Genomic DNA, 16,190 nt, shown 5'->3' with positions numbered 1-16,190 from the left:
TCTCTCTCTCTCTCTCTCTCTCTCTGTCTCTCTTTTTGTACCTTTCATCGACAATCTCCTATCTAAAACGTTAAACGTTGTTTCACCCCTCGACGTTCGTATATCTCGCGTCATTCTATTTTATTTTTCATACTCTTCGACTGTATTATACGAATCGAGCACTCCAACATTGCTTGAATATAATTTTATTTTATTTTATTTTATTTTATTTTTTTTTTATTTATTTTTTATTTTTTTTTATTTTATTTTATTTTATTTTATTTTATTTTATTTCTTTTTTATTTTATTTTATTTCAGTTTTCTTTTCTTCTCGCGATCGATATGAAAGAAAATTTCCGACGTTATTTCTTTTTATTATTATTTATTATAATTATGTCTTTCTTTCTTTCTTTCTTTCTTTCTTTTTTTTTTTTTTTTTCTTTATTCTCTTTCTTCTCTTTTTTCTTTCTCTCGAGGAGGGTGTAATCTCGTAGAATTGGATATGTCGTCGAATATAAGAAAGAAATTTGTTGAAAAATGTTCGTCGAAACGAACAAAAAAAAAGAAGATATATTAAAACTCTCTTCTCTTTTTTCCTTTCTTTCTTTCTTATTATTACGCTTTAATTGCTATATTTCATTTTTACATTTTTCTAATTACTACATTTTTAATTTGACCCTATTATATAATCTTTTTAACAATATCATACATTCATTTTAAAATTGTTCCACGTATATTACGCGAATAACACGAAGATAATTAATACATAGATAAGTATTAACCTACTTTATACGTATAACTCGTTAATTCTTTTTTTATATTTACTGCACGTTCTGTTGTTCGTTCGATCGTTCGATGATTATACTTATTTTTTATCTTCATACACTTTTTTCTACCTTCTTTCTTTTCCCTTTTCTTTTCTTTTATTTTATTTTATTTTTTCTTTTTTTTTTTTTTTTTTATTTTTAAACCCGTAACACTTTCGAAAGAAGTCACACAATTACAAAACTTCAATAAGAATATTTCTCGAAATCTCTTGCAGTTAAAATCGGTCTACAAGGATATCGAAATATCTTCTATGCAGTTCGAAGTAGCAGTTTTTAGGAAAAAGCAAATTCTTGAGTTTTCGCGGAAGGAGAATGCCATACGTGAAAAATATTGGTATAGTGTGTTATTTGCATATTTATCGATCTGCTAGAGAATGCATATATACATATATACATACATACATACATACATACATATATATATATATATACATATATACCTATATGTATACATACATACATACATACATACATATATATATACATACATACATACGTATAAACATATATATGTACATACATAAGATAGGGATCTCATCGTGGTGGCAGCAACAGCATTGGTCGAGTAGAATTTGCGGGGGTGAAGGGTTGTGTTTTAGAAAAGAGAACCTAGCAGCGTCTCACCGTCTGTTTCGTATAGTTTATACGGCGCCAGAGAGCGAATTGGATGATAAGAAGGCAATTTTGAATCGAGCACCCTCCTGGTTTTAATGACCACCTAGTAAAACGCGAACCCTTGGCTAGGAAGGAAACGAAGGGTAGGGATGTAAAGGGGAAAACAGGAAGCTCGCGTGACGATTCAAAGAGTTCTTTTCTCTCTCTCTCTCTCTATATATATATACATATACCTCTCTCTCTTTTTTTCTTTCTCTGTTCTTCCTTCTCTTTTCTTTCTTTCTTTTTTTTTCTTTTCTTTTTTGATCCCTTTCACGGTATGAGTCCGAAAGAAGTTCTTTTTTTCTCTTTTTCTTTTTATTTTTTTCTTTTTTTTTTTTTTTCTTTTTCTTTTGCGAATCGGCGGGCTTTCTCCCCTACTTCATCGGTCTTTAAGCTTAAAAAAGAAGAGAGAGAGAGAGAGAGAGAGAGAGAGAGAGAGGGGAAGGGAAGAAATAAGAAAAAAAAAGTTACATTTGCAGGTTTGTAAAGCAAATCTAAAAGAATTATTTTTCCATTTAATTTATTGCAACACACATACACATACATATATATATATATATATACATACGTACAGAGCTCGCATATAAAAGGAAAAGGGGAGAGTATGAAGGTTCATTTGATAATTTCTACAGCGAAATAGCTTTACTATTAAATAATTAGCAGCGTCGACGTCGACGACGACGACGACGACGACGACGACGACGACGATGACCTCGGGGAAACCTTTCTTTCTTTCTTTCTTTTTCTTTTTCTTTTTTTTTTTCAGACTCTACAATACAACGAATTAGTTCTATAAAAAAAGATATGATCTTCGGTGTGACCTTTCGTTAGACGTTTTATAATTTTCTACTCCCTCTCTCTCTATCTCTCTTTTTCTACCCCCACCCCTTCCATTTTTATAATTCACATTATCTTCCTCCTACGACTTTTATCGTATTCTCAACCGAAATGAATTCGAAATTAAAAAGTTATAACATCGATTCAATTCGATTCGATTCGATTCGATTCGATCGATCGATCGTGTCTCACTTTAATTTTATTCGATCCGATCCGATCCTTCCTTCTTCTATTTTCTTCTGTATTTTCTATTTTTATTAATTTATTGATTAATTTATTCTTTTTTTTTTTTTTCGATTCCACTTCGAGATATCGATTTTAGCGTTAAGGATGAATACTTACTTACTTTATACTTTACGTTTGATATTCTTCCGCAGTAACGTTTTGTAAGTATTTAACTTTTTAATGAAAAAAAAAAAAAAAAAAAAAAAAAAAGATATGAAATAAATAGATAAAAAGTCGACCATTGCGATATCGTTCATAAAAGTATAATCATTCTCATGTTTGTCAAGTAATCGATTATTTACTTTGCGATAAAGATCGATCTAGGATCGTTTACAGAGTGATTTTTACAAATTCATCGATGTCTTCAATATGATTATAGTTTAATTAAGTAAAAGAGCTTAGATCATCGACTACTTTCGTACTGTTCGTGCATAAAACCCTTTTCTTACGACCACTGAGAAGATAAAGAAAAAAAAGAAAAAAAGAAAAAACGAATTAAGTTTAATCAGGTAGATTGAAATTTATTTTATTTTTCTTTTCTAGACAGAGATTATTCCAGTAGAAATTATTCTAATTTTTAAAGTAAAAATTTTAATTATTTCTCTTTCTTTTTCTCTCTTCCTTTTCACAGTTTTTTCTTTATTTTTTTTTTTTTTTAATTTTTTTTCTCATCTGACTATACTAAACGCAACTATGACTATGACGATTTTACTTTTAAAATATAAAAAGTAACAAAAACCTTTCTCAACTACGAAACAATTGTCCGAATTATTTTTAATGCCGTGTTATGAGAATTATTTCTATCGGAGGAAAAGAAAAAAAGAGAATAAGATACGTTTCTTTATTGGGGAAAAAAAGAAAAAAAAAAAAAAAAAAAAAAGAAAGAAAGAATAAAAACACACGTTGTATTTTTATCGTCTAGCGAATGTGCAGTTGTATTTTCTATCCTTTTTATTTCTTTTATTTTTTTTTAATCTACGTCTTCCATCGCGAATATTCTGTCGCACGGTTGATGCTTTATCATTGTAAGATAAGCCATAAAAAAAAGCGATGGAATATATTTTGTAGATTGTAACATGTCTAAAAAAAAAAAAAAAAAAAAAAAGAAAGAAAGAAAGAAAGAAAAAAAAGCAAGAAAAAGAGAAACAGATAAATAAAAACAACGTTATAAAAAGGAGAACCCATTCCCACGAGTGGGACATATTTATGATCACTTCAAATCGAACTTGACATTTTGAATTCTTTATATCTCTATATCTCTATATCTTTGAAATTCTCTAAATCTAACATGTATATATATATATATATATATATATATATATATATATATATATATAAGTTAATATAGAATAATAATTTTTTTCTTTCTAACAATAGCACCAAATTAATTAACAAGTTAATAATCATTCTCTTAATAACAAACATAATACAATAATAACATACATACATACGTATACGTACAAACATATACATATATATATATTTCTTTTCATTTACCTCTCTTTCATCTTCTTCCTTTATTTTTCATTCTAATTACATTTTTTTATAATATCTACATCCTGTTCGCTTCTGAATCAGATTATATGCTAATCGCGGTAAGAGAACGTTATTACTTTAAGAATTGAACGACCGATAGAAATTTCCACGCGCGCTTATACACACTCATCTCTTTTCCCACACACACACGTACACGTATACGTAGATTCTACTTTTATATGTCGTGATGGCGCCGGTGCACGCGATAGCTTCTACAATCCAAGCTAACAACGTTCCATCACGAGGTAGACGTAACGTAAACGTCGTAAACATCGATGGGGTAAGGATCAAAGCGATGCGTTCGAAAGAAAAATAAAAAAGAAAAAGAAAAAGAAAAAAAAAGGAAGAAAAAAATTCAAGACAACTTTCTCTCTCTCTCTCTCTCTCTCTCTCTTTCACTCTCTTTCTTTCTCTCTCTTTTTCTACTTTCTATCTTCACTTCTCCCTCCCCCATTTCTTCTTCTTCTTCTTCTTCCTTTTTTTTTCTTTTTCTTTTTCTTTTTCTTTTTTTTTTTTTTTTCTTTCGTTTATATAACTGGCAATGATTATACGAGCGTGAAATGTGCAATTAAAGTCAGCCGTCACTTAAACGACCATTTATTCCTCTCACATTATTATTCTCACTTACCACCATCACCATCATCACACCAACAGTAATGCTAACACCAATACCAACAACACCAACATCAACACCATAGGACTCTTGTCAGTTCTATTTAATACCGAAGTTGAACAAGAACGGAGCAAGCGACTACCTTTTTGAATAAGAAAAGGGAAAATGAGAAGAGGAAAAGAAAGAAAAATATGAAGGGTGTTGAGGGGGTGGGAAGGATAAAAATGAAAAGAGAAAAGAAAAGAAAGAGAAAGAGCCCGTCGCAATTTACTCGACTCTCTTTAGTCGTGTCCCTTTAGTCACGTTTTCTTTTCTCTTTCTTTCTTTTTTTTCCTATTTTTCTTTTTCTTTATATATATATATATATATATATATATATATATATATATGTTTGTGTGTGTTTGTATATATGTACGTACGTTTTCTTCCTTCTTTCTTTTTTTCTTTTTTATTTTTTTTTTTTTTTAATTTGTATATATATATATATTTTTTTTCATTTTTTCTATTTTTTTTTTCCATTCTTTTTTTCTATTTTTTTTTCTTTTTTTAATTTTTTCCATGAAAATTATCGTTCAATCACTATAGCAGATGGAAATAACGTAAGAAAATAATATACCGCTTAACATTACCCCTTTCTATATCGATCCAACTTTTCGATCGATCCTTTTTGCTATACACCATGATGTCTACGTGCGTAATGCGTATATATATATATATATATATATATATATATATATCCTTCTTGATGGTATAGTTTATTCCACAATTAATTATTCAATCTGGAAAAGGCCAACTTCTCTTTTATTACGGAAGATCTTACATGCTCGCATTGTTTTTCTGTTCGAACCAGCAATAGTCTCATTAAAATTTATCTAGGACATAAAACGAATCGATATTTAACCGTACTATTCCGATTATTTGATTGATGAACCAATCTTACGTTATTTTTGACGAATCTTTCGACGTAGTAATTACAACGATTTGAAATCTATTATTATATGTAATTATTTTATCGACATTTACTATTTGAATGAACAAATTAGAAAAACAAATTTATTTCTTCGTAAAAAGCGAATTGATATATACACAGTCTCGTGTGTGTGTGTGTGTGTGTGTGTGTGTGTGTGTGTGTGTGTGTGTGTGTGTGTGTGTGTGTGTGTGTGTGTGTGTGTGTGTGTGTGTGTGTGTGTGTGTGTACGTATGTATTGTGTGAGCGAGTGAGATGAAGAAAAAAAAATTAAAAAAAAAAAAAAAAGAGTGAGAATATTAAAAAAGAAAAGAAAAAGAAAAAAAAAATTGGCATCGCGAATAGCAAAGTTTGCGCAACTTAAGGAACTAGTCGAGTGGCATAGACTCTTTTAAGCTAGACTAAAAGAAAAAAAGAAAAGAGAGAAAGGAAAAGAAAGAGAGAGAGAGAGAGAGAGAGAGAGACTCATGTCAAAGGTCAGATGTTAAATGAGATTTAACAAGATTTTCACGATCCTACGGGATTTAATGTCGTGAATAAAAAGTGGTTCACTTTCGTTCGGTTGTTCGTTCGCAAAGAAACGAATTTAATTAGTGAGTTTAATTATTTTATTATAAGATTGTCACTGCGATACTAGGATACTCATAATTGATATAATAAATCGTATTATGCGAACTCTTTCATTTTTTTTTTTCTTTTTTTAATATAAATTATAAATGACGGAGGTGTCATGTTTTGAAGTAAATTTTATTTTGTATTTTTCTTTTGTATATAATTATCTATATATATATATATATATATATATATATATATATTTCCTTTTATATATATATATATATATATGTACGTATATATGTACGTATTTATTCACGTTCTGACATAGTTAGAAGTTATGCCAAGTTTTCGCGTATAAATCTGTTTGGCATTCGCAAACTACCGTCTACCGTTAACTACTCTTCGTAGTTCGTTGCGAATCAAATCGTCACGTTTTCTACGTGTAAATAAATACCTGGGAATAAATACCCGATGCCATGTATTCGTTATATATCATTCACAATCATCGAATAGATAAATATTCTATTATATATCGTTCGAATATCAATTTTGATTGAATGTCTTATCTTTCTTTCTTTTCTGTTTTTTTTTTTTTATGAGAATTAACGTCTTTCTGTCGTAAGAAAAAAAAAAAGGAAAAAGAAAAAGAAATTTATGAATCCATACATTAAATGCTTTCAACTTTTAAATGACACATCATTCGTTGTATATTTAAATACAGAATCGAGTTAATAAAGAATGAACGTATGTTCTTACACACACACACACACACACACACACACACACACACACATTATTTTTTTTTAACAAGTGATAATAGTTTGAAATTTTTCGTACAGTTAATAAAGACCGAACGTATCTACATATACATATATATACATATATATTTTTTAACAAGTGATAATAATAGTTTTCAATTTTATATATATATATATATATAATAATAATAATAAAAGTATAGAAAAGTATTATCGATTGTCAAACGCCGGTTGTACTTTAATATCGTTCATCCGAGACGGATGGACCAATATCAGCGATATATTCATCGATGAAATTTTCATTACGCTTATGACCCAACGCGGACTATGAAAGGAAGACATAAAATGAGTATGTGTGTTTGTCTGCTGTACACGTATGTACGTCTATATATATATATATATATATCTTTCTCTCTCTCTCTCTCTTTCTGTATACCTATATTTATGTACGTATGTACATATGTGTGTATATATGTATGCGTGAAAGAGAAAGAGATAGAAGAGAACGAGAAGTGGAATATTGGTAATAAAGAACCTTTCATAAAAGCCACGTGAATAATGTGGGATGAGAGAAAACGCGTAGGTATATAGATGACACTTTGCGTGAATGTGCATCTGTTGCGGTTCCGCATGACCATCAAATGTGATCCTATCTATATACATATTCGCGTGATTTTCCCGAACGGATACGATCGGAGGACTCGAGAGCTCGGCCGCACGCCAAACTTTAAGCTACTACTATTTAATTGAAACGTTATCAAAAACTCGTTTCCGTAATTCGTATGCGACGTTATCACTTTCTCACTCTCTTCTTTTTCTTCTTCTTCTTTTTATCTCTCACTATATATATATATATATATATATATATATATATGTATGTATGTATGTATGTATGTATGTGTGTTAATTTTTTTTCTTTTTTTTTGTTTTTCTCTTTCTCTTTTTCACAGTATCACGTTTAATGATCGATATCAAGTATACGTATATATATATATATATATATGTTTAATCAAATATGCGAAATATAATAGGTAATCATGAGAAATTAATCGGGAATATTGTTGATTGTGTGTATATGTATGTATGTATTTGTGTACGTGTTGGTTTTTCATTCGAAAGAGGTTTTACGGAGGAATTAGCTTAACTTCGCAAAACGTTGGTGGTAGAAGTGATGAGGGGATGAAGAGGGGTAGTGAGGGAGTATAGAGAAGGGTTAAACACGGGTTTCGTGTTTCCGCAAACCGCAAGACAAATACGTTGAATAATTACATTTCCGAATAGCGCTCGGTTAGCTCCACCAACATTTCTACGTTCGTATCGTCTTTGCTTACGAGATGATGTTCCATTTATAAATCTCGTTTCGTTGGTAAAAAGACGGACATAAGTACATGCTTATACCTATATGTATATGTATGTGTGTATGTGTGTATGTATGAGTGTGTGGGTACGACACAGGTTGTTTCAATAATAGATCGCCCATCTTATTTTAAAAGTACATTATATTCATTATTAAAGAATTAAAATAAAAAAAAAAAAAAAAAAAAAAAGAAAAAGAAAAAGAAAAACACATGCAGTTAATATTATAAACATTAATAATTCAACAATTCGCTTAACATTACGCTAATTCCCTGAAGGAAAGAGTAGATGGGTGATTCCCCTTTCGCCGTCCTCAAAAATCTTGAATATGCAAATAGAACTGAATTGGCATATCGTTTGAAAGGTCTTTTAATTCTCCTCGCGACGGTAGTATTTTGTTTAATTTGTAGTCAACTCCTTAGAGGGTTAAGCGAAATGTGAATAAATTTATGATAAAGGAACTGTATATATGGATAAGAAGAATTGATCTTGTTCTTGAAGTTTTTTGAAAAAAAAAAAAAAGAAAAAGAAATATTTTATAATAATGAACACTTTTCGTTTAAATATTATATATATAATAAAAAAAATATGTGTATATATATATATATATATATAAAATGATACACAACGAAAATATATATATATATATTTTTTGTTGCGTATTATTTTATATATACACATTTTTTTCGGTTTATATATATATATATATATATATATATATATATTACCTAGGTATATACTTACACACACACACATCTATATATATATATATATATACATGAATGTATATCGAAAATGTGAAAGACGCTTGAGAACGTGTTGTCCTCAGTCTTTTGTGTACTCTTGCATTTTCCCTCGATGTCAAAAGCAAAAGGAGAACTTAAGTACATACATGTTACGTACTATTCACCAATACGATGGTAACGGCTTAAACGACGTTAGAAACGGTTTGTTTGTTCGAGGAACAAACACGTGCAAACACGTGCACATCCTTTTTACAACCATCGCCGTCTTCTTTCCAAAGACTCATCAAATCTTCGGGAGGACCGAAAGAATCTCGACATAGGACATAGAACACGAACTTTTGAAAAACGCCGACTGGAAAAATCAAGTAAAGAGGAAAAGGTCTAGGGTTACGTTATAGTTTCTATTTATGTACTTTTTAAAAAGAAAGATAAAAGATCGCATTGTTTATATATAGATTTAAGTTAATACTTTATATCGTAAGTTTAAAAGTAACTCCGTTAAATTCAGCATTATCTCTAGCTCTCTCTCTTCTTTTGTGTGTATGTGTATATATATATATATATATATATATATATATATATATATATATATATGTGCTGTTTTCTTTTTTAGTGGTTTAAATCCATTTTGGTTGTAAACTGTTTAAGAATGCAAAGATAACGAAGAATTATAACTACTACAAACGTTAATATGATTTTCTTTTAAAAATGAAATTCTAGATCATGGAAATTAGATCAGTTTTAAAATATAATTTAGATAAGTTTAAAAAAAATATATAGATATATATGTGTGTGTATGTGTGTAGATATAAATATCTTATGAGATTTATAATATATTTTTTATTTATTTTTTATAAAAATATATATATATGTATTATAATAATATATCTTTATATATTACTATTAATATATATCACACAGAATTATAACCATTATCATACTTGATTTTTCCTTTCAATTATTCATAAATAATTTTATATTCAAAATTATAATCGTATATTATATATTATATATAATTGAAATTATATATAATATATATAATACATAATAATTATTTTTTATATTATATATAAATAATCTATTTTATACAAACACATCTTTTCTTTTATCCCCTCGCATAAAATATAATACATCTCGAGAAAATAGCTAAGTTTAGTAATAGGTCTCGAACTCATAAATCTATGAACGTCCTTTAAAGATTTTCTCCCTATATTTTCTTCTACTTGCATCTCCCTCTCTCTCTCTCCCTTCCTCTCTCTCTTTCTCTCTCCCTCCATCTCTATCACTTTTAAGAATAAGAGCATCGAGGCAGACGTAACAATAAGACACCCTCCATTGTTCGATGAAACCTTCGAAACTCATCTCTCGCGACCGACTTTCGGAAAAACTTTCCACCATCCAATGAGGACGATCGCACAATTACATATACATATTTACACACACATATTTACATACATAAACGTATGTATAATGTGTACGTGAAAAGCGTTATATATACTCAACGCGAATACGTGATACCGACTAGACACGTGACTTGTAAATATTTCGACGATGCAACGCTCACCCTCTTGTTACCCCATCCATTCACCCTCTTGTCTGTTTTAACCTCTCACTCTCACAACTATCTCCAACCCCTTCTCTCCTCTCCCAGACCCAATCCAAGCGGATACCATTCGTTTGAAAGATAAAGAAGAACGAAAATGTACTTCAACATTAACGTACTTACTTACGTTTGTCGTTTAATTCAAGAGGAGAATTTGTGCAAGTTTTTTTTTTTTCTTTTTATTTTATTTATTTATTTTTTTTTTATTTTTTTTTTTTTACTTTTTTTTTTCTTTTTTACTTTTTACTTTTTTCCCTTTTTCCAATCGATACGATCTTCGTATCTTTTAACGTCGAATACGTTCGTTTCTTTTAACACGACGAGAACAACATCATCTCTTTGCCGTTCTATTTTAAAATTCTGCTCTTCTCTCTTTCTATTTTTTTTTTTTTTTTCTTTTTTCCTTTCTCTTTTTCTTGTTCCTCTTCTTCTTCTTTCCCTTCTCCCAACCAACTAGATATTTTCTCTTTGATCATCACGATTCTCTTGAAAGGTGAACTGATAAGATACTTCGTTTTTTACTTTACCTATGAATATTTCTTACATATTCTGTTCGTATAAAGAATTATATATTTATATTACGTATTAGACATAGATACATACATACATAGATAGATATGTACATACATATGTATCATACATATATGCATACATCTCGATCGATGTTAGTATTAATATTCGAGCGTTAAATTACGATTTTAATTCGAAATTACTTATTTTAATTCGTTTTCTCTTTTTTTTTTTTATATTCTTTTTTTTTTTTTTAACTTCTCATCTGTTCATTTATTTTTTTCATTCTCTTTATTTTCCACTTTCTCTTTTTTCTCTTTCTTTTTTTTTCTTTTTTTTTTTATTTTACTTTCCCTATTATTCATTCTTCTTTTCATTCTTTTTATTTTCTTTTTTTTCCCTTCTTCCTTTACTTCCTTCCACATATTCCTTTTTTCTCTATTTCATTCGATTTATTTGATTCATTCATTGATCTATTTATTTTCGTCTCTTTCAAACAACGTTCAACCGAAAGAAACACGAGAGATTAATTAACGCCTCGTATATGTCCAACCGATTTAAATGTTTTTATCACCCGATATTCGAACATGAGGCGCAACGATTACGAGCTTTCGTTTTGACGTTTTAAGCGTTCCGGCTACGTGGTTTCGCGCAATTACTTTACAACCCAGTACCACCCACTTCAACCTCTACCTTCACTCTATCCCTATACTCTATCCCCCGATTGCCTGATCCCCCAATTTCTACTCGCAAAACTCGTTTCCATGGGTATAGATGTTAACGCCTTGCGGATCGAGCGTATGTAGAGAAGTATAGTATATATTTGAAAATCGCGGGTAGATTCGAAACATGGGGGGTTGACTGACTGTTAGGTACACGCCAACGTTGTAGGTAGTCATTTAACCAACGATCGATCAAGGATTCGTTCGACGTCATTCTATTTTACGTTCGATCGATCAACGTCGGCCGGTCACGTGACTATCCTTCCTACACCCCTCACCCTTTCACCATCCATTCCAAAAAGAAAAAAGATCGTTCCTACGTTATACCGTATAGCTTGTTTTTGTCAAAGAAATTATTCTGCGTCTTCTCTTTTTCTTTCTTTTCTTTTCTTTTCTTTTCTTTCTTTTCTTCTCTTTTTTCTTTTTCTCTTCTTTCCTTTTCTTTTTTTTCCCATTTTCTTCTTTTTTTTTTGTTCTTTTTTTTTTTTTTGATTAACGTTTTATCTTACGTTTTCTCTTAGAATAATCAATTTCGTTGTTCTATCGAGAAGTTTTCGCTCTGATTTATCTCATTTCTTCTTGGCTTTCTATTTTTTTTTTTTCTTTTTTTTCTTTTTTTTTAGCGTTCTTTTTGTATTTCGTAGGAAATCAATGATTTTAGGATCGTTATTAATAGGTTTGGTTTGTCTCGCGAGGATTCTATTGTATTATTGTTTCTTACTGTAGTTTGATGTTTTAATTAGAAAAAGAAATGTAATTATTAGATCAGTGAGATCAATGAAAACATATATATATATCTCAACGAAAATGAATAAGCATGTATAAGTTTTTATTATAGGGATAATAACTTATTATTACTTACATTAATCGTGGTTAATTATCAAACCTCGTCGATTATGTAAAGCGTATATTATATATACCATACATACCGTTAGTACAAGGCCAATTTATTTTTAATCATGTTAATTTTGTACAATGAAAGTGTAATATTTTTTTTTTTTTTTTTTTTGTTATATAACAAAAATTATCAGAATCTCTCTATACGACATAACCCTTATTAAACGAGTGTATTATATTCTCGTAGCTTTATAAACGAGTTGGAACTATCCAGTTAGGAAGAGAAAAATTAATTGCGCGTCAGGCTATAATTAATCCGTATAATCTGATTATTAAACTCTCGTGTCTTTTCTTCCGACTTACGGATAAAATGCGTTCCTCGTTATACGATAATGTGATTGAAACAAACGACGTTAATTTTTATCCTTTTTTTTTTTTCTCTCTTTACTTCTCTCTCTCTCTCTCTCTCTCTCTCTCTCTCTCTCTCTCTCTCTCTCTATCTCCCTCTGTCTCTCTCTCTCTCTCTCTCTCTCTCATTAACTGAAAGCTACGGTCAGATGGGAACGTTAATAAAATTATAAAATAATACAACACGATAGAACGATATTAATCTACGTATATAGTTTATACGTACTCACATATCTGTATACACACACACACACATATATATATATATATGTCTTACATGTACTTACATGTTATAAAATATATAACGCCGACGTATGTAAAAAGCCAACATCGTTTCCCGTTGCTTGGACGACATTAATAACGCGATTTAGTGAATTAAACGGATGAACAAAATCGAGGAAATTCACTGATGTAAAAGATGGGATAAAAGAGTGAGAGAGAGAGAGAGAGAGAGAGAGAGAGAGAGAGAGAGAGAGAGAGAGAGAGAGAGAAAGACAGACAGAAAGAGAGAAAATGGAAGCTAACAATTTCGTTGTGCGTTTTTATTCGTTAGACGATGACCTTTATTTGTCCAAAAAAAAAAAAAAAAAAAACAAAACCAGACATACACACAAACACACACATACACACAGAGGAAAGATCTCTATCCTGTTATAATAATCGTTACGTAGATTTTCACGGTGCATGGAAAAATCGATTGTTATCTCTTATTAAGTCCTACCTCCTCCTCCTACTCCTCCTCTTCCCCTTCTCTTCCTCCCTATAACCCCTATAACCCCGTGTAACGAGTCATCATCTGCCCATCATGCTTCATCTCTCTGTTTGCTTGTTACTGCAATGGAATATTTACGATCCAACGTCATAAAGTCGTGATTAATCGAAAGAAACGATTTTCGATACGTTTTCCAGGAGATTAATTCCTATAGCAATTTCTCTTCGTTTCATCAATGTCACGTTCGCGGTTAGAAACTACGATAGAACGATGATTCTCTCCTCTTGTTAACTATGTACATAGAGATCTTCTCTCTCTCTCTCTCTCTCTCTCTCTCTCTCTTTCTCTCTTTCTCTCTCTTTCTCTTGAATTTAGCTATTTTTCTTGATAATCTCGTGTCAACCGATAGAATCATTTAATCGAACAAATTTCTAAAGGGACAGTTAACAGTTTCTCCTTCGAGTAACTCTATCAAATGTGAAAACGTGTAAATCGAAAGAGAAAGAGAGAGAGAGAGAGAGAGAGAGAGAGAGAGAGAGAGAGAGAGAGAGAGAGAGAGAGAGAGATGAAAAGGGAAATTAGTTTCCTTAGTACGAAATAACATCGTGTTCGTAGGAAGGTTGAAAGCAAATAAAGCTAGAGGTTTTTGAGAAATTAGAATACTAAGCGTCTAGAACGGTATGCTTGTTAAAAGTCGTTTTTCCGTGGGAAACCAAGAAGGAGGACTTTGTTTTAGGATTTCAATGGGGTGAAACGAGCCAGAAACTCGTGAAAAGTCGAAAGCATGAGAATGAAGAGCGCTTGAACGAGGATAAAGGTGGAAAGAAAAAAATGAATGAAGAGAGAAAAATTGAGCAATTCCGTATGTACGTGTATATATCTATGTATGTATCTATGTATGTATGTTTGTATGTATATATATATATATATATATATATATATATATATATTTGTATTTGGATTTTCTTGGCACGTTGCCGCCTTTATCTACCAACGATAATTGGCTCCGTTGACCCCAGTTGATACTTTCTAAATAGAAGGCCATTTTAATGAGTAATAAAAGAGAAATGATATCTCGTCAGGTTCGATTATTCGATATATTCGACGTTCGATCGATTTCGAACGATAAATAAATGCGATTATTGTTTAGGACGATCTTCCATTCAAACAACAGGTTGTATCGTTTGTCTTATATCTTTCGATATCGTTAACGAAAATATTATTTTTCGTGGAATAAGTTTTAAATAATTTTTAAAGAGCTTTCCAATTTCGTTGTTGTACATATATTTTATTTCGTATCGTTATTTTTCGACGATTACATTTTCGATGCTCTCTTTAAAAGAAAAAAAAAAAAAAAAAAAAAAAGTTATTCTCTTTAACAAATTTTTTTAATCAATTCCAATTGAAAAACAATTGGATATCATCGTTTAAGCAATTTTATTCGAAGAACTATTAATAAGATATACATCGGTTGCATGGATCTTCGTTGGAAATTTGTATTTCTCATTAAAATGAAACTATTCGAATAAGTTTACTGTTTCTGTTTTACATATAATTTATTCTTACGAGTCCGTACGACGTACGATCAAAATATATTCATGGTAAAATATATTCAAGTTATAATATCATTCTACCGAGTGAAAGTTTAAAGTACGATCTAGTCGCGCAATCGAGATCCATCTTTTGTATTAACATTTTTCTTCTTTTTTTCTTTCTTTTTCTTTTCTTTTCTTTTTTTTTTTTTTTTTTTTTTTTTTGAAAATCTTTTTAAAAGAATTACTTCGAACAAAAAACTTTATCGCGCTTTCCTTTCGTCGGGATAATAGGTATTATCCTGTTCCTTTGAATTCTATTCGAAAAGAACGCTTTGTTGTTCGCTCCCTTTTCTTTTTTATTTTTTCTTTCTATTTTTTTTTTCTAATAAATCATTCCAATCACTTTGATCTATTCTTTTAAAATCAATCAGAATATACTTTCGATTATAAAGAATTATTTTTTCTTTTTCTTTCTTTCTTCTTCATTGAAAACTACATATGTAATATTAATTATAAATATAATATAAATATAAAAATTTATATATATACATACACGTTCGCCGCGTTGTAGAAATCGTTTAATTCACAAGAATTTAATTTTATCGATAAGAGAAATCGACGTTGAATTAAATATCGCGTTTGTCGAGAAAATTTGAGTTTTCGCATTGAAAAATTCGAACGTTTTTCGAAAAATGTTCGATTATCGCGAATAAACGAATTTTGTTTTCTGTTCTAAAAAATCGCTCCAATCGAAAAACTTAATGATAACTTTTTCATTTTCTTTTTTTTTTTTTTTTTTTTTTTTTT

At 30.0% G+C, this 16,190-nt stretch overlaps 1 protein-coding gene across 9 annotated transcripts in view; it reads left to right on the top strand.

Annotated features, from left to right (window-relative positions):
• The window catches only part of LOC122636535 (growth factor receptor-bound protein 14-like), a 426,705-nt gene that overhangs the window by 72,266 nt on the left and 338,249 nt on the right, over positions 1–16,190 (top strand). The window contains exon 1 of one of the 9 annotated variants that reach the window (XM_043827860.1): positions 4,322–4,341. The exons of 7 other annotated variants lie outside the window; for them this stretch is intronic. In XM_043827860.1, coding sequence (XP_043683795.1) covers positions 4,337–4,341 — 5 coding nt within the window. In that variant the 5' untranslated portion in view covers positions 4,322–4,336. Of the gene's footprint in view, positions 1–4,321; positions 4,342–14,436; positions 14,715–16,190 lie in introns of those variants that run through there. One more of the 9 variants, XM_043827859.1, reaches the window with a different exon arrangement.

This window comes from Vespula pensylvanica, chromosome 22 (genome assembly GCF_014466175.1).
Source record: "Vespula pensylvanica isolate Volc-1 chromosome 22, ASM1446617v1, whole genome shotgun sequence".
In the NCBI taxonomy this organism is placed as follows: Eukaryota; Metazoa; Arthropoda; class Insecta; order Hymenoptera; family Vespidae; genus Vespula; species Vespula pensylvanica.
This window is presented reverse-complemented; position numbering and strand designations above follow the sequence as displayed.